The sequence below is a fragment of the Neodiprion virginianus genome, chromosome 1 (genome assembly GCF_021901495.1).
Source record: "Neodiprion virginianus isolate iyNeoVirg1 chromosome 1, iyNeoVirg1.1, whole genome shotgun sequence".
Lineage (NCBI taxonomy): Eukaryota > Metazoa > Arthropoda > Insecta > Hymenoptera > Diprionidae > Neodiprion > Neodiprion virginianus.
In genome coordinates, this window is record NC_060877.1 from 36,442,991 (window position 1) to 36,469,122 (window position 26,132).

A 26,132-nucleotide genomic window follows, 5' to 3' on the forward strand; every position below is an offset into this window, starting at 1 on the left:
TTTTTTGTTTTCTTGTGTCACGTATTCTGAGAGTATTATATGTATATTTATCGTGTCGTGGAAAATTTATCACGTGCTGTATTAAGAAGGGAAAAAATTGACGAATCTATTTTTATAATATTTTGTTTTTTTATCATACCGTCATTAATATTACAAGGATTGACGATAACGTTGAACTGTAAAACTTTCCGTGCTAAAAATTTTTAATTTTAAACTTGGTTCGAAAATAGAAATGAAAGAAATATAGAGCAGTAATTTATAGTTGTTCGTATCCGAGGTAAGCTTTACAGTTTTATTTTTGTTCCCGCTCCTCTTCAAAGAAAATCTCTTCTTAAAGTCAAATCGTTCTTTTTCTCCCTCTCCTTTTCTCATCCTTTTATTTAAATCCCAATTCTTTCCTTCAGTCTCATTCCGCAGGCCGTTAAAACTGCCAGAAGGTGGAAGACGTCGGTTTTAATTACACCCGGCGTTCAGCTCGAATGGTTAAATTAATTAACAAAATCTTTGTTCGGGGCGTAAAATCTTTCTTCACTTTCCGAGAAACATATCCCGTGAATCAGGACCCGCTGCAATCGATCATCTGCGAAAGCAGCGAGAGTAGTTTAATCAACTTTCAGCCAGATAACTCCTAGTGAAATGTATACAACTATATATATATATATGTATTCGCAAGTCTCCGTCTCTTGTGAGGTAATAAAATAGTTTCGATATCTGGCAATCCACTTTTTTCATACTTTACGGATTATTGTATCAGTCGGAGAAAATAAACTAACTTTAGGAGAAATTCAGGATTTACATCGATATAGATATGTATATATGTGTAATAACAAAAAACGTCAAGTAACGGTGATGAAATTTAATCAAAGATTGTTTAAGTCGTCGATTTTATTTTATTTCGTATTTTAAAATCGATAAGGTTACAATTGTTTCTTAATTATCGATATTGATGTAAAATTCTGAATGAGTTGTGAATTTTTTCAACCCAAAGTCTGTCTGAATTTTGACAAATTTCAAAATTGTGTTGCTTTTTTGGCGAACACTTGATATCTTGGTCAATATTTTTCCAAATCGATCAATCAATCGCTTCTGTGGAATTATCGGTGAGCCTTGTGATATGTTTTTTATTTTCGAAATTTAACAATTTTTTTTATGCAGAAACAGAAATCAACTGTGAACTGGAAATTCGGTGATGGATAGATTTCAATAGGTTAACAATTCCGATAAACAGCCGTCGTTTTACAACCGGAAGTCAATCTGACTCTCGATAAGATTTACGTACCCGTTTATATTTTCAGTGAACTCTTGATGTTTATGACAGTAAAAAAAAAAATAAAAATCACCGTATCCATCGATTATTCATTTCTCTGGAATTTCGTGAGTTTTTTTTTCCATCTTTTATAAACCTCAAAATTCGTCTGATAAACAAAAATAAACAACGAACTATAAATTCGGTGGATACCACGGCTGAATTTACGAGCCTGGTTAAAACCGGAAGAGATTAAGAGATTTTCGATGTCAAGTGCAGGTCACTGACCGGGCGACCCTTGCAGCAGGCCGTTTGAAACCCGACGAAGTTTTCTTGGCGATCAGTTGGCGTCGTGACGTCTTACAAAATGTTTAAAAATAATCGGCCGTGCAAGCATCGTCAATACCGCAACGTTTTGCGGATATTCGCTTCGTCTCTTTCTTTTTTGTGCTCGCATTTTTTATTTTTTTATTTACATTTTCTCTATATACATAATTTTCACCCGTTTTTCTCTCACATTAGCTTACGGCTCGATGAATCTTTCCAACAGAATATGTAAATAGCCGATTCTGAACACAGATTTCTACGCGACTTTTAATCTTCGGTAGATAAAACGTCGGTATAGCAGATCGAAAAAGTCGGTAAAGTCGATCGCGGTTTGGGTTTGAGTCTCGGGTGAAATGTCGATAAGTGTCGGTAGTAGGAATCTGTCTTGTATACCTAACGTATAGCTATTACGGTTATATTTCCCGTCGTGAGATAATTCAGGAATCGATCGCAAGTCAAGTAAAGCTTCTTTCTTTGTATGAGCTCCTGATGCAGGATCAGAACTTTATCGCATCAACGTATTTCTCGTCACGTCTCATTTTGCGATGGAAATGGATTTTACCATTCGAACCCTCGTGAATATTTCAGGGTTGTGTGACGTTTTTTATACCCCTGCTATACTGGAAAGAGATTTTTCGGTACATGAAACGGGGTTCGTCTTTTATTACTCTATATTCAATCATAAGCAATATACGCGTGCGACAAGGTCTAAGGATTTGGTCGAGATTGCTTTCGCCTTCAATCTTACACTTACATTTTCTCGAGTCGATGCATTTTTCATCGTTCGATTCGATGTGATATTACTTTTTTAACGGCTAAATGACCATCGGAAAAGATTTACGAATCGAAAATCGATACTTTTTGTTGATTTCACTGTAAGATAAACGTCCACCAAGAAAAAATGACAAAAATTTTAAACAGTAACTTTACAGATATCAATCTTTTCGTTTAATATCGTTTTTAATTTTTTCAAAAATCGCTTAGAAAAATTCGATTTTCTTTCAAGGAACATCGCGTAGAATTTTATTCAGAAAAACCATTCATTGCAAGTTCACTGAAACATATTGTTCTCTTTTTTTTTTTTTGTCAAATAATCAATCACAAATATCGCTATTTGTTGATCGATACATCAGCGTCAGTGCAATCACATTGACAAAATTAAGACTTCAACGTCACCAGCGTAATAAAAATAAACAGACAAAAATGAAACATGAATGTTTCGTGATACTCGAGAAAAAAAAAAAAAAAATCAGCTCAAAAAATATTTTCACCCTTGTTTCCTAATTTATCAAACTTGAGCTTGCGTAACCGGCCCGACGACTATAATTTGGATTATTCCCCACCCCATGCGCATTAGGCATTGTGTTTCAACAAAGGGGAAAAGATAGTGTAAGGCACAATGCGCACCCCTTGTCGTCACAAAACAGATTGTTGTTATTTTCCCGAGCTCGAAGCAAGCGAGTGAATGGCGATAATTATTGTCGTCGACATTCGAAAGCCACCATCTAGGTTACACGAACACTATTATGCAACAAGATTTCTCATAAACGTGCAAATAATTAAAAACAACAAATTCAACCCTGTATTAGACAAAAGTGAGTAATTTTCCAAAACAAAGTGACCAGTCATTATTATTTTTCTTTTCTTTTTTTTTTTTGAGTCTATAATTTATTGTCGATTTTTCCCACCCTAGTGATTTTTTTACATTTTCATTTCTCTCTTAATTCAATTCCTCCGCTCGCACCTTTGCTTTTCACTGGCCAGCTTAATTGCAGAAATTATAGGCCCTCTAAATTTTCGATCGTTTTTATACCGTCTTGACATTACTCCGATATTTTAACTACACTAATATTTGGCTGGCGGTAAATAGAACGAAAAGTAAAAAATAAAAAACTTCCCCAATCCCTGTGAAATTTTTGTTCCCTCGGTAAAAAAAATTACTCGCATATTTTAAATATTTTGTTGGAGGAAAAATTTTTTGTTTCTCATTTTTTTTTTTTTTTTATCTCAGGGTAGACGTAATAATTCGTGTTATGAATATGTATCGAGGGATGAAAAAGTGGTTTTCCAAGGTATTAGCTAATCACTCCTGAAAGGGTTTAAAGTTTTCGCAAGTCTTTGTATATATATACATATATTATAAAATGTCTTGCGAAATTAATTCAAGTATTCGAAAGTCGTTGGAAATTATCCGACAACCGTGAAAATAATAAAAGAAATATAGGTATACATAAACTCTCGAAATCGGATAATTATATAAATTATGTATACACTTACGATTTGTCGAAATAATAAATCCTTCCGGCACGTTGTTGTTCTTCTTTTTTTTTTGTTTTTTTTCCAACAACGTTCTTTTCCACCGGGCAGCTCGCATGTTTTATGTTTCACAAGGTACGCGCAATATGAGCTTGCGCTCAATAATTAAAGCGCTTTTTCACCCAACTGCTAACAAATGTGAACCGATCCGGTCAGCTCGTAGAAACTGCAGGGCAAAACGAATCGAACCTATACTATGTACGTACACATATTCCCGTGTAATTTATAATAATACCAAGCCTAGAGGTGTACAGTCCGCATCTAAAGTCTTCACGCATTTATCATATTTTCAATAATCTTCCACCCACGCAAACCGTTCTTTTCCATAACTTATACAGCCTCTGTCATTCCCGAAGACGTAAGGTGAGACATTGCTGCATGTTTGATGTAAATCGGTACGCTTCTTCTTGCGTTTATCGGTAACAAACAAACTGAGCCTTTTATACATTTGAATTAGTACACGTATATCGAAGATTTATTGAACTCTTTCTTTTTTTTTTTTTTTATTGTGCCTCTGAAAAAATTTGCGAGAAATACCGAAGAACAAAACTGTCATAAAACCTAGACGAGGTAGGAAAATATTTAGAAGTCGCTGCCGATTATCGTAATCTTTTTTATTTATTCTTATGTGTATTTTTTTTTTTTCACATTACAGTCATTTCGAAAATCGGGATCGAAATCGACTGAAATGGCATATTTCGATTTCTTAATCCTTGCTTTTTCTCGTTTACTTCCAACCCTGCTATTTCTCCGTTTTAATTTGTTTTCTGCGTTCTTTTTTGTTTTAACGCCACCCTACCTTTTTCCCCCGGTTAAATTTACAGACCGAGAAAAAAAATTACGTAAAGTGCGGACATGCCCGGGCATCGGATATACATGCATATATACATATATACATATATATATATATATATATAAACATATGTGCCTACATAATTTGGTTTTCACTCTCGTTATCGGTGCCGCTGGCCAAGTATAACAAACCTGCCCGGTTCTTTTCCTCTCTCGTTTTTACCTGTTTGTACCCGTATTTTGTTTTTTTTTCCATTTATACCTCCGCCGCGGTTTTCCGCCACTTATTTTCTTCGCGGAGCAAGTTGTTCAGCTTTTTCGATTCTCTATATATTTCTCTCCCCGTTTACAACGTTCACTTTTCATGTATTCTGTTTATTAAACAAAATCAATCAAAAGCCGAGTCAAAAAACAGGAAATCACTTGGAAAATTTTTCGCAACAGATACATAACGAAGGAAAAATTAAAGGGGTGCAATTAAAGCCGATCAAGTTAACTAAATCTGATTAAAAGAGACTCGATGTGACCGAGGAAGAGAAGTTTAAACACTGAACTTCAACCGTATTATAAATACTCTGTTGTTAACTTTGTTGGAAAAATTACATTTCATGATTAAATTAACGTGATGTTTGTGTAGTTTAAGTCGAGTGTTTTAACCTTTTTATCTACTTTATCAATTCGATTAAAGAACTAGATTCAATTTACTGACACTGTAATTCAAAGCAATCTGTTCCATCACGTTTTTGATTCAAAACAAGTTTTTTTACCTGACTGTACGTAATTTCTGTATTGCTATAGACAAATGTGGAGCATATAACGAAACAATTGTCGAGACTTTGCTCAGAGCCAGCTGGGAGTCAGTTTTTTCTCGCGAAACCGAGTTTCTGATATTGGTAATTTCCTTCGTTACCGATTCGCAACTACCAGGCTTATTCTTTTCACCGATTTCCCCTTGGTGATTTAAATAATCACAGTATCGTTGATTAACGGGTTCCTCACTTCGTAATCCGTAAAAATTTCAATTAACCTCGCTTTTTGAATAATTAATAGATTTAAAATTCGGCAGGAATTTTAATTATACGGTTTTTCCATTGACGTCATTCGCTCGATTGAGCTGAAAATCGATAATTGGGTATTTCGAAACGCCGATCGATCGCGTTCGTTGTGAATAAATTTTTTCGCCGACCTCCGTTTCATTCGGCTTAAAAATTTGTATCGACATTATTTTCGAGTCTCAGTAATTATTCGAAATCACTGTAGCTTGATATATTTGTCATAAAATAATTGAAAATGATCTTAGAAATTGCATAGATTAATTCGATCGGAAATCGGATGTAAAAGCTACGAGAAGCGAATTTTATTTCCACGATATTTCGACAAAAAATTAAACCTCCAAAATTTCTCCTTCGTAGATGAATCGATTCAACCTGCAATATATTTTTTCATTGTTACTTACGCCTGTAATGTAACGTATATATGATCGGACCTTGGCTTGTTATTATATTATATATATATACATTATTTGACAGTTGGGATTGCGGTCAAAGGGTTTCGAGGGCCGTTGCCCTAACCTTGCTTAATTCATTAAAACTTGACCCGAATCATGATCAGTTTAACCGAATCCGAACATGCAGACTTGGTCAAGTTTTCGAGTTACATAACTAAATATCAACACCCTGATTTACCCGCGTCTGATAAACACTCGCGAATTTTCATTAAATTCGTCACAACGTAGGTAAAAAATAACAACAAAACCAATGATAATAAATAATAAAATATATATATATATGTATATACTTTTTTTACAAGTCTATTTAGCCAAGCAACGGTGAGACACGTGTCTCTTTATTCAGGTCCTTCGGGGTTTAAAAAAAAAATTGACACCCCGAAGTTTATAATGACGAGTTAGAGGTAGAATAATAAATTCTCTTTGGTGTATAAAAATGGAAGACAAACAAACGTCGCGAGTTGTACGAAGTACCTACTAAGAGCAATAAATTATTCGAGGTGAAAAATTGGCGGTAAAGCTGAATAACGTTTTACGCGACGCGCATAATAATTTAATTAATTATCGCCGAGCTTCGTGGGTTCGGGTTAAACGCGTCAGGAATATTCGCTCCGTTCGCATCTTCGCGATACAATATCCGCTCCTTCTTTAGTTCGAACCTCTTCCTTTCTTTTTTTCCTTCGTTGTAACAAATGAAATTTTTCTCAGTGCCGCTTCGAGTTTGAAAAACAATCGATCGTGGTAGAAAAAATCGTTAAAAAATGACGGATCTAACGGAAAATCTGTTATTTTCGTACGCTCTTCATCTTCTTCTTCTTCTTCTTCCTCTGCTTCAGGATGTCGTCCCTCCGCACTCAGTCGACCGGGGGCGGTTTGGCCCTGAGCAGCATCGGATCCGATAGAACCGGGGCGACTTCGACGGCCGGAGCTTCTCAATCTCACAGAAAACACCAGAATCATCACAGGAGTCGAAGTGCTCCTCGCGCCCCCGAAAAACCACCGAGAAAACGTCACATGAATCCGGCACACAGTCTGGCCTCGATACCGAGTCAGATTAAACTCTCGATGCTGAACAGCGGGCTCATCTCTTTCGGTGAGTCGAAAAAAACCCTTTAACCCTTTCGTTTTTCCAATATTTTTTCAGCCTTCAAGGGTCTACCGAATGCCTGATTCAGTTTCAGTCGAAGAACCGCGATGGCGGAAATATCGTGAAACCGAGGCTTGGTAATGCGACTGAATTTCATCGAAACGACATTCCCGTGGAACGGAAGTTATTTTCTCAAACTATAAACTTCAGCTGCGATAGCGGTGTCGAATCATTTCTGATATGAAAAAATCGCATCGTTTCAACGATTTTAATCAACTGTAAGAGCTCACTTTGATCGTAAACAAATTATCTACAAGTCGACAAATTTATGTTTTCTATTTGGTGTTTCGAAAAAAAAAAAGAAAAATAAAGTACATTAGCGAAATCATTGCCAATTATACGCAATAACGAGCTAAAGTTGCAGTGAAAAATACTTCGGCGTTACGCAAAATTCAACTTTTGTAGATTTATGAGGTCTCTTTAAAATCGTCGATATAAATTGTGTTATTCTGGTTGAAATGCATGGTTTTTTTAATTGGTTTACCGCGTAAAGGGAATATCGTTTCAACTGAACGAAACTCGATTAACTTCAGTTGCATTTTGAAATCATCGCTGTATCATATTTTTGCCGTCAAAGCTCTCTGACCGAACTCCAGTATCTACGTTTGATACACCCTTGGAGGAAAACTTGCAAGAATTTTATCCAACTAAGAACATCGATGGATCGAGCGATCGAATTATTTATTTACATAAATTTTCAACCGTCAATGAAATTCCTTCTCTCTGGAATTGTTTGAATCGTTTAATTGGCCAAAAGTTGATATTTTTTTTATTGATTTCATTACGATGCGATATGAGTAGGTATTTATAGTAATCATTAAATTTATCTCTCATCGTACGTACATCGTCATGCAAGCAATCACTGCGGATTGCCTGGCAGAGATGACCGTTTGAAACGACGACGTTATAAAATCGGGGGACGTTAGATCAGCCCGGGGTTAAAACGAACCGGTTAAGTTTAACGACGATCGGTCAATAAAACGTGTATCTATACGTGTAGATTACAGGCGCAGCTGCGAGTATCAACTAACTATCAGGTTTGCAGGATGCAACGCTAACTGAAACAGACAGTATGAGTTACACGCCTGCAGGTTTCTGCCGTTTCTACCTCGAATCACCGACACACCTGGATGTATATCGCGGTGTACGTCAGCCAGAGATTTACTCTTCGAGTTTCAAAGCCAATGACTAACGCTACGGTTATCGAGTCGATTTATGTTCGGCTGCGGGCTGCGGGAGGTTGCATATCCTTTATCGCCCAAATTTCAAACGGTATTTTTCGTTTATGGTCGTCTGCTTCCGGAAATACGCTCCGAGAAAGATTCGAAAGCCTGGAAATTCCGCGGAGGAGTTTCTAGTTTTGAATAGAAAAATCGGTACAAGAGTCTATTTAAGGGGGTATTCTAGTGTAGAGGCATGAATTTGAGGTGTTTTTTGAAGTGCTATAAACAAAAAACAAAAAATATTTTTACCATGCATTTTTTTATCAGGCGTTTATTATTATTTCACGATTACAAAAAAAAAAACAAGTCAAAAAATACAAAATTGAAAGTGCTATGAGTTGTTGAAGTGGGGGGTACAAAAAAAATGGCGCGCCAATGTTGTCACGATTGCAAGCATTTTCAAAATCAGAAAAAAAAAAAAAAAAAGATTATTAATCTACATAAATGCAGCTATCGTACTGACTAAAAAAAAGTCGAAAAAAAATTTTTTTTTGCCAAATTACGGCTGTCCAAAAAAATAATACGTTTTTTTTGACTTTTTTGGACGTTTCTGAATTTTTTAAAAATAGTAAAAATTATTATTTCGTTACAATAATAGTTCGTGCGATAGAGACATGTATTGAAAAGATTCTCACCAAATTTCAAGTAAATCGGTTCAATAGAACTTGAGAAATCATGTCAACCGTTTTGAAAAATGTAGTTTTGAGAAAAACGCGTTTAAAGTTTCGAGTAAAATTCGTTCCAGCCGAGCCAGTATTGAAGACGTGTCACTAAAATAGCTATATCTCTGAAAATAATTGAAATTTTGACTTGTCCTTTTAAGGACACATTCTTGAAAGGTTAAGCTTTGAAAATATAAAAAAAAAAAAATCGATTTTTTCAAATTTCTACACTAGAATACCCCCTTAAACCTCTGAACCAGTGTAATTATTTTACTCGAAGCGTAGGTGGGTCTACTATAGAAAAGCAATGCGCGTCGCTCGATCTAATGTCTGGAAGATTTGCAACGGAATTAAAAAAGTCGACGACGATCCGCGTCGAGTCCAACGAATCGGAGCTTTTCTGATATTATTAAGTAAGTAAATAACGTCTCTTCGTACGCCAAAGCTTTTCTATCCTCCGATAGATCTGGCTGGCAGATCTGATCCGCCGTTTATAACCGTTTAACTGAAATATCCTGGAGGATCACGAGAAGCCGATAACTAAATTGAACAATTTTCTTATCGGCGGGTTGATCCGCGGCCAAGAAAATATCATCCGGACAAAAATCACCTGCCAATGCAATTGGCTGACGGCGATTTTCGAGAAAAAAATCCATCACTTGGTGAAAATCATTTGTAATTTGATTTTCTTCGGGAACTAATTTATCCGCCGTTCGTTTTATCGACCGTATGATCTACTCGTAATATTATTATACCATAAATTGAGCGTCGCTTGCACAAACCGAATCGCGTTACGCGCGTAGTAGATAGCTCTATAATAAATTACGGTGAAAATTCTTTTGCCGTTTGTCAGCTGCTGCTGCTTTTACTGCTACGTGATATTACACGAAAATGATTTTATCAAAAGCCGCAAGGTTTAAAAGCCCTTCAAAGGATTACCGAGTACCAAGTTTTTTCCCGAACTGCGTATCGCAGTTGCAATTACAACGAGTTCGTGCAGCGGAAATTCTCAATTCGCGAACGTTGCACGAACGGAGAGATAAATAAAAAAAAAAAAAATAAAAATCCAATTCGGGATATTCCGACAAGAACGATTCCTCGAAATTTCATTAACAAGTTTTCGTCCTCGGCGTGAATAAGTTTGTTATTATTATCATTATCGTTATCATTATTATTATTATTATTTTCATTATTATTTTACTCCGAGGTAGGAGAGCACAAAAAAAAAAAAAAAAAGAGTAATGATAAAATTTCTTGCCAAGGCAGGGCGATAAGGGTGACGAAGAAAGCGGCGAAGGAAGAGAAAAAAAAAAGAAAAAAACCGACAACTTCCTCGACACTCTCTCTCTCTCTCTCTCTCTCTCTCTCACTCTCCCTTTTTAATTCACCGAACTCTCGCATTCCGCGTCCCTTATCAGTCGCTACAGGGCTTCGAGTCCTTCGAGAGATACTTCGTCGAGAATTATACGCATACAGCAAGAGGAGTTTCATTCAGGGGATTGAGTTGGTTCATTGCTTGTTGAAGTAGCTGCTTAATTAGACTTTCCCTTCTTACACCTTCTACCCTCACTTATTTCCCCGCAACATTCTCTGCGTATAACATATACGTATTTAAGCCGCAGCATTGGTACACCCACTCTCTCTTTCACAGAGACATTATCCTCCGTCAATTCAATCCCGTTGTAAACAAAGATAAGAGGAGGAAAAAAAAAATGAAAAATCTGCCAACTTGACGAGACCCCCCCCCCCCCCCCCCCCCCCGCTTACAAGTTTCCCTCGGAAAATTACCGTCGACGCAATTAAGAGCGAAATTTAATTCGCGTTCAACGATTTAAATTCAATCCGGCTTTTTATTTCATCGCTTTGAAGGATCGGACTCCTTTTGAGGTATGTGAAATTTTGTGCAAACGCAATTTTTTATTCAATAATACCTACTCGGTTAAAATCGATCGTCCGATGTCGATATCGTTGTAAAACCGGAGCTTTGCTATGTTTTTTTTTTCTTTTCTTTTTATTTTCTTCGCAAGGTTTTATTCAGGGCTTACACAGTTCGAGAAAATCGACGAATGTTTCTTAAGTAAACCTGGAGCTCGTATTACAGACACGTGTAATATACATGCAGGCATACATGCGTAATGCAACGATAACTCCGTTATAGCGTCTACTTAACTCGGTACGTTACAGCGGTGTTTAAATATTGACTTGGTAATTGTCGAAGGGTGTCGGAAAGGAATTTGCCATTCAAATACCAAACTTATACGTATTCCACCCTCGATTCGCGAGCTTTTCATTTACTTCCGTCGTTTCCTTCGTCGATATTCTTACGCAATTTTATACACCAATTTTAAATCGTTTCGTTAAATCAGTTTATATTTCAATATTCTCCCGCGTTGGCTTTCGCTCTTTCTCTCAGAATATTTCAATCGATTGTAACCGGAGAATTTCAATCGCTTCTGAATAACATGCATGTGTAATTATTATCGGTGTTACGCGTCTCGCGGTCCTTTGGAGGGGGGTGAAAAACAATTTAAATTTCCCACCTCGAGAGACAACATCTCACGTTTTTGACTCGAGACATCGACCGTGATTAAATTTTTTTTCGAACTTACTAAAAAAGTTTTTTCGCCTGCGTGATTGTTTATTAAAAAAACGAAGAAAATTAGACCCTACAGAACCCTGCAGGACATTGTGCACTCGAGGGAAATTCTGGGGGTTCGTTAAAGGTTCGTTTTGAAAAAATGTGAAAAATCAAAAAAATACACACGCACTGGATTGCGATTTATTAATACAACTTGTAAAGCCACTGCGGCAAAGAAATCGAAGCGAGTATATCTTCTTTTGAAAATAACGAAAGTGAAGAAGACCCGCGATCCGGGTTTGAAATATAACGAGGCGCTACTTACGAGGCTTGAATGAATAAAATACGGTGGGCAGAATGTTGATTTATCGGGTAGCGAAGACATCCTTGAACGTTGTTCCTGCATTTCCGACATATTTTCGTACCGTAGTATACATACATATCCATCGTCCCACGGTACTCCGAAATTCTCTATAATTCATCCCTCTGGAGAATCGTAGAAAAGTATATAACGATATTACGTCACTCATCTCATTCCGAGCTCCTCCGAAGTACGAAGCTTATTTAGAAATTAGACAGACTTTTCTTTACACGTTATTTTATCTCATTTTTCCATTTTCTTCACACGTTCCGGAATATTCGTCGAATATCGAGAGGTCGGTATTTTATTATATGTTTTAAAATAAACTTTCGAAATCTGCTGGTAAGAAGCCTCGTTTCTATGCCTGCTTATACACATGTAAACGTCTTTCCGCAAGCGAGAATAACTGGAACGTCAAAACAAAAACGTCGGTAGAAATAAAAAGAAAAAGGAGACGAAGAGATTTAAAAAAACAGAAGAAAAATGAGGTTTTCGCCATCGCCGAGGACTCAAACTTGATGACGAAATTTGTGTGAAAGAAACGGTTTTAGTAAATAAAACTTCCGGTTTATAATCCCCCGAGACAGATTTATCGCCGAAGGTATTCTCCCGCCGTTAATGATCTTCTCTCCGTGAAATTAACTTTCCGGAATGTCTTCGGTTACGGTCAGAGCATATTATAATTCCCATAACAACTCTCTCAGAATTCATATATCCAGCATCTCTCTCTCTCTCTCTCGAGAAGAAGAAGAAGAAGAAGAAGAAGAAATTATTTCTCCTATTCGTTCACACTCGAATGATCTTTTTTTTTTTTTTTTCAATTACACTGAGAGAAATTTAACGCCTGTGCAAGAATAAATTGACGTTAAAGCCTTGTTTGGATAAAAAAAAAAGTAGAGTAAACCAAAAAAAGATCGCTTACCTCGTTTTTCGTAATTCCAAAAATATTCAAACAATTTTTTTAACGATACCTGCTTTACAGATTTTTTCTAGTTACTGTAAAAAATGTCTTTTTTTTTACGTTATACCAGTATACACTTTGTAAACGGTAATTGCAGGGACGCGGATGACAAAAAAAAAAGAAAAATGAAATATAAATATTCAATGCAATTTCGGAGCATTTGATCGCCCGTTGAAAGAATTCCTACACGTGTACATGCTGTGAGGTAAAATTTCGCCTTGTTAGCATATCATCACCATAAGACAGGCGCATGTCAGAACTCGGCTTTTCACTTTCCATATTTTCCCCGTCCCTCTTCGCGTCTATCTTGTATTATACATACGTACGAAATTTGTTCGCATCCGAATGGAACCCCGGGCGAGATATGAAAACCCCGAGAATTTCGGTGACAGATGTGGGATTCGAATTTTTACGCAGAGTCTCGTTTGATCTGTTCAGCCGAGTTTCGCTCTGTCTCCGAAGATTTTTTCACGAGGTTCGATCACGGATCTCCGAAAGTTACGTTTCGAAAATTTTTAGTATATCTCAGGATAAGATAAAAACGATGATCGTAATTTTGATCCTTCTTCTTTTCTCTTCTTCAATTTTACTCAGCCGCGCGATGCAAACTTTCGGTAGTCAACTGATTACAATGCAATGGCCGTGACTAACGCCTTGATTATCGATTCAATTAAGTTTCAACGGAACCAACAACAACAACAACAACAACAACAACAATAGCAGCACAAATTGCCAGGCTTTGATCCCAGCTTCGCTTCCCTACATCGCGTGTAATACACGGGCGGGAAAACTTCGACAATAAACGCAAATTTCTGCAAAATTTAACAAGGATCTTTAGTCCTATTGTAATTACTCAGATTTTGGTTAGCACGGATGCGTTTAACATACGATCTCTGTACTCAGGGAGCGCGATGTTAAGTGGATAAATTTTTAACGGAACATCGACTCCGTTATTCATCGACATATTTTTATGCCGCATCCGCATGTAACAGTTTTTACGATTTAAGAATTACGCGTTCGGACCAAAGAAATCGAAATAGTAAAAATGAACTATTTTTTTCAAGCTCAGTCCTGCTGTTGTTCTCTTTGACACTATCGGAAAATTCCTTTCACGTAGTATTTTTTAATTAAAATATACGTTTGATATTGACAATTTAAATAATGTTTGCTTTTCATTCCTCAAGCAGGTATCGATAACAGAATATTTCCCGATCTTCCGATGTCCTGTAAGGAAAATTATGAAAAGGAATGTTTCTCGTTGCGTTTCGATATGGCTTTTCAAGAGGTTTTCATGCTAATGACACGTTATATCATATAGAATAGAGCGAAAAATGAGGAAAGGATATATATATATATATATATAGTCGACGCGAAATTTATGCCGCGATTTGCTTCGGGAACAATCAGGTCAAGGAGAAATCGAGCGAAGAGGTTAGTTGAAGATGCTAGGATGCAGGATGATGAGGAATTCTCATTAAAACTGAATCGCTCGGCGTGCACGATTCATTGGCCTTTGATGTTTTCCTCTCCCCGCTGTTGAGAATGAGAGACTACGTATATATATATACGTAATACAATAACGTATACAATATACAATATTGCAAATTGCAATAAGGTTGTACCCTTTGTTTTGAGCCCGGAATTTGCGCTGATGAATTTTAAGCCCCATTTTTTTCCATCCGGTTCGCGTTGATGAAAGGGGGAAAAAAAAAACAAAAAAAAAAGCACAGAGAGAGAGAATCTTACGATTCGACGGATAAACGGTGAAAATGAGACAACGAAAAGTTGCGTAAGCGAGAAGATCGCGACGAAGAATGAGAATAAAACTCACGAGCAGCAAATGTCGCCAAAGTCGAAAGCATCGGAGACGTTTTATCGCGTCTTCGGATCTTTGTTTATTTATGTAACATACGTATTGTACAAGGTTATGAAAATTTCAATTCTTCTTTGACAGTAACAGCCCGTGTTCTAGAACAATTGACGAATCGTGGAGAAATTAATTGAAAACCTGTATAGTTGAAAGGATTTTTCAGATATTTGCAAAAAAGTACGTTAACGTTTTCAAAACAATATTGTGCCGAGTCAATTTTTGTAACAAGATATGATTTCCGGGGACGCTGATTACAAATCTGAAATCAAATTTGAAAAATTCAAGACGGTGGATCCGATATGGTGGACGTAAGTTTTAAATTTCATCGAATTCGGTCAAAAAACTCTATGCAGGGATTTTCGAGGTCGCTTATTGGATTTCTGAATTTTCAAAATCTGATTTCAGATTCATAATCGACGATCCCGAGAACTCCTGACAGAGTTTTTTCTCCAGATTCGATTGAATTTAAAATTTTCACCCGCCATATCGGATCTGCCATCCTGACTGTTTGAAATTAGATTTCAGATTCGCAATCAGCGACCCCCGAAACTCATAATTCATGTAAAACACGTATACGTGTAGAGGGATAACTTTTTCGAAAATGAATTATTCCTTCAATATTCACAATCTTTTTCAATAAATTTTATTCCATCAATAATAATTTACATTACATCGCAGTAATTACTCTTGAATGTTAAAAACCTATTATCACACTATCAGAAATAGCGAAAAACCGCAAAGAAATATGTTTCCAAATTTCTCCAGATACACAAAATATCGATTCAAAATAGGTGTTAAGAATGCTCACCACTATGACTCAAAAGTGTTTGTCGAAAAAAAACTCTATAACTAGTCGAATTTATAGTAAAAATTATACCGTACATATAATTTTTCTTGATATCTGCAACATGTTTTTTCTACGAAAATTCAACAACAACAATAATAATAATAATGATATCGGAGGAACGGAGAAACAATTCTGTCATGATGTTTAGTAATTTGTCCCAGACGACGTTATGCAATCACTCGTTGTCCGGTTAAATAGCTTTCCACGACCCTGAAATGCTGTTAAGGGCCATTCGCCAAGGATATTCTCGTTAAAACTTGGAACGAACGAATTATTGGCCGTCTGAACTTGAACGTTGGGAAAGAGGGAGTGATCAATACGATTATAGCCGAAAGCCATGCCGTGCTACGGATTTTATTTGCGTTCCAGCTTTTTACAACCCTCTTGATCACGAATAGATATTATAACCGCGATCCCGTTATTTCTAGCTCCGGCCTTTCATCTCTGATATCTGTTCTTCTTCTTTTTCTCCTCTCTCTCTCTCTCTCTCTCCCTCCCCGATTCCTTCTCTCATTTTGTCCCGATTGGCGTCTGCATACTGAAAAAAAAAAAATTCCCAACTCTGGCACAGAAATGACTTCGTGATTTTATTTCCGTCCTTGTCGAAGCAAAAAAAAAAAGGAAAATAGACAAAAAAAACAGGAGGAGATTGAAATTCGGTAAAAGGAAAGTGAATTCGCTCGGATTTGAAGTCTTTGCTCGTGACTCGGCCGTCGAGTCGCGGTAAATAACGTGGCGGAGATGCAATCGGTGTCAAGATCAGCGGCCGTTTCTATTCGTGGTGTAAGTGTAGTTAGCGTAGATATAACGGAGAATCGGAGAGACGAGGATAATACATATATTGCGGGTGTTCGGACGAGCACACGACTTGCACTTCGCATGGTCGTTTAAAAATATCAAAACTATAAAGCTCCTCGCTGCTTGTAACTCGACGAACGCGCGGCGTTGATTTTCACTTTTCGACCAGTATTCGACCCTCCGAGTTATCAATTTATTCGCAATCTGCGGAAAAAACAAGAAAATAAACAAAAAAAAAAAAAAAAAAAAAAAAGAAAGCCAAAACAGTAACGAAGATAGTAATAATTAAAGCCAATAAATCGAGGAAAATTATCTGAATTAATTTTTAAATTGTAATACGTCTGTCGATTAAAATAAATCGGTATCGTTATACACGTGTTTTCAGACGTTTATGCGGATACGTATAACCGTGTATGTTTGAAAAATTCATAGCCAGTTATTTCAGCGACGTGAAGAACTCCCGAGCCGCTGGTCGGAGGCTTTATATCAGTTTTATTTCTTGGGAGTTTGTGCGTAAGGAAGGAAAATTTGCTTCTCGGAATTCGGTGCTCCTTGTTATCAATTTCGAGGATAACGCGGGAAATATGAGCTGACGAAAAGCTGGGAAGGAAAAAAGAGAGATGGGAAAAAAGATTCTACGGTTTAATATAATTTCATCGGAAATTGTTGCAGGGAATAATTTCGACTCTTGGCTTGTAAGAAGACTCGCAAGGACGAACGACGAGGGGATAATCCTTCAAGGTTTTCTTGCGTAAACGTTGTATTGTTGGAAAAGAAATTACCTTGGCATCGGTGATCTCGGTGATTTACTTCGGGACAAATGACTAATTCGATAGATCAAATATTCCGTATTCTATTTTCGTTGCGAAAAATCACTAGCGGTTTTTTCCCTCTCGCATTTCTTTCTGCTTCGAGATCAAAGTTTGACTCGGGCGAATCAACAAGATAACTTTTAACAAGAAAAATCCAATTTCAAACAACGCGGTTTCCTTTTTTTCTTCTTCTTCTTCTTCTTCTTCTCCCTTTTCTTTTTCCTCTTCGATTTGTAACTTATAATTGCGGTCAAATTCTGGGAAATGTACCGATATAAACGAAGATTTTCACTGCACGTTTTTTATTGTAAAATTTCAAAACTACGCTTCAATTGTTTTCCTGAAAAGCTTGAAATGCTAAAATTACAACGAACAGCGATAAGCTTGGCGATGTTTGTTAGATTTTTTTCATCACGCCACGCAATTATCTTATTTAAGAAAAATATCCATCGTGAATTCAAGGAAACAGATTTTCTTTCGCTTCAATCGTTGATTCAATATCGATAACTGTCGTTAAAAATCGATATCAGTACAGAATATTAAGAAATTAAATATTCTGCTAAAAAGAAAATGTCTCAGTTGGATTTCCGAAAATAGTTTTCGGAATAGAACGAATAAACGAAAAATTGAAATCAAACAAAATCCACTATTGTTTTTATTTATTTATTTATTTTTCAACACAGTCGTACGATTTGAAGTAAAAAATCGACACTTGAGCTAACAATCATCGTAACTTCCGACATTTTCCGCCGGTGAATTTTTAATAAAATCATCGTCTATAATCTCGTTTTAAAATAAACGAAAAACTCTCGATCTTCGACCTGTCAGCGAGGTGATAAAAAATTTATTTCTCTCTAACAACAAAAATATCCCCATCAACTTCCGGTTACCGATCAATCATTCCGTGAATACGAACCCTCGACGTTCGTCGTCCGACACTCTCGACAACTCGGAAAGCGAGTCCCTCGGGAATTCGCCATTTCATCCAGGAACTTTGCACCGACTGCTGCAGTCTATTGTCAGCCAGATTTGGCGCTTGCGTGAAAGTTAACCGCTCTGCGTGCTTTATTCGAGCTATTTTCAACGCGATCGGAATTCGAACTGAACTTCGAAACGCCGATAGGGAATTGGTATTAGTGCTTGTTCCGGTAATCGACGCTCTCTTTTTCTGTCGTGCTTTTTTTAGCGCCACTCTCTCTCTGAATGAATAGGAAATATCATGGTATTGTAAAGGAAAGCTTGGGATATTTTTTAGCTGTTGTATTTCAAGGCAAATTAGTTATTAGTTTAGCGAAATGAAATTTTCAACGTGAAAAAAAACAAATACCAGAAAACGGATCATTGATTCTGTTCGAAAATCATAAATAACTCCCTGAATTTTCAATATTCTTAGCTGAAAATTTTGACTAACTCTGAATATACAGATATTTAAAATTAAATTCAAAAAAGGCATTTATTTGAGTGGGTGAAATTGAATTTTTGAATAAATTAACCATTTTTACGATATTTCATCGTTTATCTTGGATCGAATCATATTATTGTCGATGTTTTTCACGTAGAATTTACGGTGAACATGCCGCGGGGTCATTTCGACCCCGGCGTGCAGCTTGAGGGTTGAAATTGTTTTGAAATCGTTGAAAATTTCGTATATATCTCTAATTTCACTATAAAATCGTTCGTTTTACTCGGAACATTGTTTTGTTCTATTTGAAGAAGAGAACGCAAAAATATTAAAAATCCCTTTTTTTCAAAAGAAATTCGACGCTTACAGTATTTATCAATTCTCTTTTTCATTTAATTTTGCAACATCCGACCGACAATGATTGCGATCGACGAATGGAGATATCGAATCGATTATATTGGAACAGAAAAAAATCTTATTCGGTGATATCGTAAAAAATGGTTTACCGTAATAAATCCGAGGCGGCGTAGAGTAAAATAAAAGAAATTAACCGTATTTCGAATGACACGGAAATAAAGCATCGATGTCTAACAATAAGCTTTTGTTCATAATTCTAGTATTTTTTGCAATCGCATTTTTCTACATATCCTTGTAGCTCAGGGATATAATAACTTGACAAACACCGAATGCGCACGACTATCCAGAATCGATGAAAAATATCGATTTTTGAACAGTCAATTTCGTAAATGAAATTCGCCCGTCGGAATGTTGAAACTAAAACAAATAGTAACAAGTTTTGGCTTTTGTAAATAGTTGCAACGAGCGTTGAGAAGACTTTAAATCCGGCATCGTTTTCATTATCATCCCGAGGCTAAAGTTAATTAAAACGTGAACGTATCGAAACGTTGAAACTAAAACTCCTATTTCGTACCTTTCGAATAACCAAAAAAATTGAATTTACAAAATCTGAGTCGTTTGTCGACGCTTTATTAAAGGTTTACTAAATTTCGGGCAATTCTAAAGTTGCGGAAGAAAGATGTTTTTTTCCCAAAAATCCCTCATTACAATAGCGCAAAAAACTTTAACCTGATTTATTCTTCCCCGTTTCTGATATCCGTGATGGATTTTTCAACCCCCGTATTTCGCGCCGTTCTGTATTCCAGCGAAATTAGTCACGTGTTGGGTCGAGGGATCGCAGCGGGATGGTTGTTGGGGCTTAAGGTGAGTCTGACAGGCTGTGCATGGCTCGCCATGTAACGCGGGGGTGGTAAATGAAGTCAATTTGCAAGGCGACTAATGAGCGCCAGCGTCTTTCAGCCGTGGGTGGAACTCCCACGCCGTCATCCCCTTCTTCTTCTTCTTCTTCTTCTTCTTCTTCTTCCTGCTTCCTTGACAATCATTGTCAGTCTCTAACCTTTGCACAATGTACAGCAACCCCTTTCCCGCACCGAAACTGACTTCCGGCAATTATCCCCCAATTTAAATTTTTTTTTTCTACAATCGTTTGTACAAACAGGGAAACTTGTTACACTGAGAGAAATTTTTAGTTGCGGTTACCGCTCAGTCCTTGACTCTTTTCATTTTTTACAACAATCGAGAAATATAGTGATAAGAGAATCGATCCCATCCACAAATTAACAAATCTTCCGATACCTTTGAAAACGTACTAAGGAAAAACTAAAGTATGCCTCATGTAACATATTTCGAGTCCATTGTTGCGCTAAGCAAAAAAATAAAAAACAAAAGAAGAAATAAACATCGTTTTAATCAAATCAAATCTTTCAATCGGACGAATCTCTTTCAGTTTGAGCACTTCCGAAAAACTTTATACACCAAATGACCCAATTTACGGTTTAATTTGCGTGTACTTCGTACAGTAAGTTTTGTTTCTCCGGCTGTAGTTAAACTCGGGCGAAGTTGGCCTGCAACTAGATTTCACCAAGACGTTCACCAATTCATCGGGTTAAATAATAATTTAACCGTGTCCTGTACGTTAGTTTAAATTTAACCAGAGGATAGGAAGGTTTTTGGAAATTAAAGAAAACTTGTCGCGAAAACTTCAAACGTTTTCCGAATTTTTTTTTTTTTTTTTCTACAATTTTCCCAATATCACCCATAATTTTGTACGTTACACTTTTCGAACGATTGAAAATACCGTCGTTTTATTTTTATATCGTCCGTCCGAACAACCTCGTAACGTTTATCAATTTTTCAAGAGCTTGATCCGGTTTGTTGTTATTACCATTATTATTACACCCGTATCGTTTTAATATACCGGAAACGTTGAGAGAGTTTGAAAAGTTTTCTACACATACGCGTATAAATATCGTTCGCTGCCGAGCGGTGCAGAGTCCGTATTTCCTGAATACGTAATTTTTCCTCTAAATTTCACCCAATTCATCCGCGCGCCTCGCTCAAATTATACACATAACTCGCGAATATATTTCACGGATAGGTGTGCTATTTGAATTATACCAAGTTATATATATATATATATATATATATATATATGCGGGGATTTGAATATTTCAAAAAAGCGTACTTGTCGTCCGCAGCGATACGAAAATATCCAATTTGCCGAACGCCCGACGTTTGAAGGAAAGGGAAAATTTTTGTATTTTGCGAATAGAAACTAAAAAACAAAAAAAACCAGGTGTCATAATTTTTTCCCGTTATCCATCGGCTTGTGTTAAAAATCTGTAAGTTTTTTTTTTTTCTTTTTCTTTTATCGATCATCACTTGACGGTTAATTGAAACGTCCTCCAATTGAAAGTTTCTCTTCACCCTTATTTTTGTTAGATTTTTTTTTACGGTGTACGTTTATTTGTTATTTTTTTATTTATTTTTTTTTCTGTCAGTCGTTAGACTTTGTAATTGGATTTATTCCCACGTCGGCGTTAATTACTTATACACTAATTACAACGCATCCGGAGTAAATAATTCATCAGCGCGTCAGCATATGATGTTATAATTATTCGCAAATATTAAAGAGATTGATTAAACCCGTTTTCATTAAATACTGACGGTGAGATGTAATTTATACAAAATCAATTTCACATCGATCGCATAATTGTTATTTAATAATTTCGTTTCATTCGAGCACAGTATATTTTTTATGGGAAATAAAATCTATCATTCTTACAATAATTGTGTTACACGATGTACAACTTGTTTCAAAACCGTCGTACAAAATTATTCCGTACAATTCCGTGAGTTTGAAATTCGAGAAAATCAGGCCAAATGAAACAGTTTTCATAAATTTTCGATAATATTGGAATTTTACTGAAATTCTTAGTCGACTATTTTCTGCCTCTCTCTCTCTCTCTCTCCCTCTCTGCGAATTGTTTATCATTCGAAACTGAAGAAAAATCGCAGCAAAATTGTGTCAGATATTGGATTTGAGATTTTTTTATTTTCTGTTTCGAGGAGGCGGAATTTTCGACAGAAACTGGATATTTTCAGGGAAGCTTTCTATAACTTGGGGATGGAAAATGGTGTTGCGGCAGAGACCGTCTTCGGTTCAACGTTGTAAACTGATTCTATTGATCCTCGTATCGCCGCGTACGATTCGCGGAATCGTTCCCGAAAGCTGAGCTTTTAAGCGACGCGTAATCCGCTTCCGCTGATTGCAAAATGGCCACCGATCAAATCCCAGTAAGAAAAATATCGAACCACCATATTTCAGCCACCTGTAATAAACACCTTAATTATCAGTTAACGGTCGAGAAATCACGTTATTCTACTATTTGTGCACCAAAAAATTTAATATAATTTGTCCGATTTTGTTGAAAATTAATACATTTTCTGCATAAATGAATTTCCTACGCACAATCGATTGATAAGAGACACATTTTTTTCTTGGGTTAGGATTGGAAAAAAAAAAAAAAAACTGAATCTACAGACAATAAACTTACGATTAAGCAAGAAATAAATTATCTTCCTTCGAAGTCTAATTAAAAATATTTTGAGCAGAAGTAAAAAATAGTCAAATAATGTGATTTTTTTGATGTTTTTAACGTAACGCGGTGTTACTTAATTGCTTTTTTTACATTTATTCTTTCATCGTGGGCATTTTTTTTAGTTACACGTTTTGTAGCGACATTGACATTGCAATTAGTGAATCTTTTTGAATCCTTGTTCGGCCCCAAGTTTTTTTTTTTTTTTATTTCAACCCGTTTTTGACCCGAGTTTACGTTCCATAAATTCTTGAATTTGCGCTGCCGTTCCGAGCGAACGAAATTCCGTAATAAAGCTCGTTTCGTAATTGTGAAAAACTGTGCAGAGAGGATGGATGAAAAGTAATTAAAAATGAAATGAAAAATTTAATAAAACAAATTGTTACACGTCCCCGACGTTTCTTGATCTCCGTTAACCGCCTCTCGAAGTCGTTAACCCTGGTAATCGAGCGGAAGCTTCAAAGGGCTGGTTATCAAGAAATTTCCAGACCCTAATAATTAATTGGCAATGACGTTGAAGCCCCGTCCGAATATATATATATATTCGGTTACATAATCAGCCAGTTTAATTGGAGCAGCGATCTGCAGCCGCAAACCAGAACCCAAAAGCGAATCCTATGAAGGGATAGGGTTTTAACAAGGGTGCAAAGTGAGGCCGGAAGACGTTGTCCAAACTCGCTTCTTCCTTCCTGTCCGGCAGCGTCGCGTGTCAAGCAATTTCCGACAAAACTGCGCTTTATCTTAGGCTGCAGGAAATCGGAAACGAAATTGTCAGTTAACGGTCGTGATTTCGAATTAAAAACACTCACGATTCGTTCGAACGAATGATAAATTTCTTTCATCACGTAATACGCGATTGTCAAATACTGGGAAGAAATGACTGCTGTTTTTTTTTTTTTTTGTTCAAACTTTTATTCGAAACAAGGAGACAAACTCGGGCAATTTTCGGGTCGAGCGTAAGTTTGAAATACGAGTCGTAGGCGAGCCGAAGACGAATATTGCGAATAGAAACGTGTTCAAAAATGTTTACTCATCCTTTGCCGGTAGATCAGAGAAAGAACGGATAAGAAGATAAAGATGCAAGTGGTTTAAAAAAAAAAAAAAATGGCAATTGCGTAGTGCAAAGCGCCAATTGCACAATGTTGTTCAGCTTAACCTTGCGATAAAAATTGCGCAACAACGCGAACGCCGATTGCAGTTATGCAGTGCGATGCAAATGTGAATTTATGCACGCATACGCGCAACAATTTATACACATGTAACGAGAGTCTGGATATTTTTACGCCCACCCAAAGCCGTTCGGATTAGAGCTTTCGCTGGATTAGAATAAATTAAAAGAAGTAAAATTTTAAAAAAAAACCCGACGACAAGCGAAGGAAAAAAAAAGCAAGTTATAACTGAAACGTAGTGGAGAGAATGAAAAGTAAGAAAGAAAAAAAAAAAAAAAATTAATAAAAATAAATAAAAATAAACTGGCGAATTTAACGTGTATGCGTGTGTGCGCGTTTGTATTACATTACATACGCACTAATATTCCCGAAGCGCTGAATTTGTTTTGGCGAATTGACGTCAGACGACCCTGCAGACTATGTATACATACGCCTATGTAAGCACGTAGATATACTCTGTATAATACGTATACGCACAGGCAACTATACACGCCTACAAACCGCGGCGATCTATTTTTGCGACGGAGCAAATAAAGCCGAGTCGTCTGTATTCGCATGTACGATACGCGTATATAATACACAGATTATGTCCGTGACTCGAGACGGATCTTCGCAAGCTTGCCTATGCGCAATCGGCATTAGGACTTGACTTTTTCCCACCTTTTCTTTTTTTTTTTTTTATTTTACTTCTCTCTTCGCAAGTAAGGAAAGCTGACAAATATTTGGCCCTGTATCTTGACAATGCACTTGAAAAAATTTTGTCAGAGACAGCCGGGCGCGATATTCGCAAATATACGTAATATACGTACTCTGATTATTGTTTAATTTATCGGTATATTGATATTTCGAAAATTTGATTTTCACGTTAAGTATAACTTGTACCTGCAACGCGAGGCTTTATGATAGGTAGAGTATATCTATTGTTACAAAGGGTGAAATCACCAGTTTTGACACTCTTTTTGATCCAGCGACGAGTCATGGATAAAAGACGTACGAAAGCTTTCGCGTGGCAGAAAATTAATAAATTTGCAGCGTCGATCAACGTTGTTGCAAAGAGAATCGAACTCGCATTGTCATTGAAGTATTTTTCCTCATCCTTTATTTTATATTTTGCTGCCTGTTTGTCCGCTTCGCAAGCTCAGGAACCTGTTATATTTGTCATTTAACGCCTGGTTCGTTGCGTTTGGTGTTTACGGCGAAAATAAAGGATCTCAAATATATGTATACATGCATAATGCACGATCCTTTTTCGTGTATAACATTTGGCGAAAATTCGCTGGCTCGTTTACGCGAAGCTCAGTTTTTGCAGTTCATATTATTTCAACTTGAACCGTGATTAAACTATTCTTAGATTTCTCCGCTGCAGTCGAGGTTGATCGATTCTTCTTCTTTGCGACGATTGAAAAATCTCTGTAGAATAACAGAGAATATAAAGTCTGTAGGTAAAAATAAAATCGTTCGATAACTTCGCTTGGAAGTTCAGAGATCTTCGAGTTCAAATGTATATGTACCTAATATCTCTTCGTAGCTTCGAAATGAAAATGATCTTTATCATCATCGATTCGATGAAATGGCCTGTTAAATAAGGTAAAACGAAATTCGCCCCTTAAATTTTTCTTCCTCTTTCTCTCTCTCTTTTATGCTTAACGTACGTTTCCCTCTTTTCCACGCGAAGCGATCGATTTTCCGAATAAATAAAATGTGCACAGACACGAATTACAAATAAGAATACAGTCAGTAACGAGAAAGAGAGGCGGTAGAAAAACAACGACAACAACAACGAGGAAAATAATTCACCGGTAAATATAAAATAAATAAACTGAAATCTTTGCCCAATTTCCTACACACGCGACGTGATTTTGTGCAGATTGTAAAAGAAGATGACGGCTTGGATATAGAATGTAATTACCGTGAATTTCTGCGCACATATATATATATATATATATATATATATATATATATATGTATACATACATATGTATATACACGTGGGAGTAAAGGAGGATTACCGCCAACAGGAACGGAAATGGAATTTAATTATTCGCACGGAAAACGCATGGAATCTCTTATTCTTCGGTCACCGGGCTCGGTTAGCCGTCTCTTGCAACGATTTTCAAAAACTCTTTAATCCTTTCTCGCTCCTTCAAAATCGGCCTTA

General features: G+C 36.6%; 1 protein-coding gene across 7 annotated transcripts in view; it reads left to right on the forward strand.

The window, feature by feature from the left end:
* Nucleotides 1–26,132, forward strand: part of LOC124310184 (receptor-type tyrosine-protein phosphatase kappa) — a 107,258-nt gene that overhangs the window by 9,877 nt on the left and 71,249 nt on the right. For all 7 annotated transcript variants that reach the window (XM_046773958.1, XM_046773965.1, XM_046773960.1 and 4 more), the window contains one exon: nucleotides 7,025–7,281. In XM_046773958.1, the coding sequence (XP_046629914.1) occupies nucleotides 7,026–7,281 (256 nt within the window). In that variant the 5' untranslated portion in view covers nucleotide 7,025. The remainder of the gene's footprint in view (nucleotides 1–7,024; nucleotides 7,282–26,132) is intronic.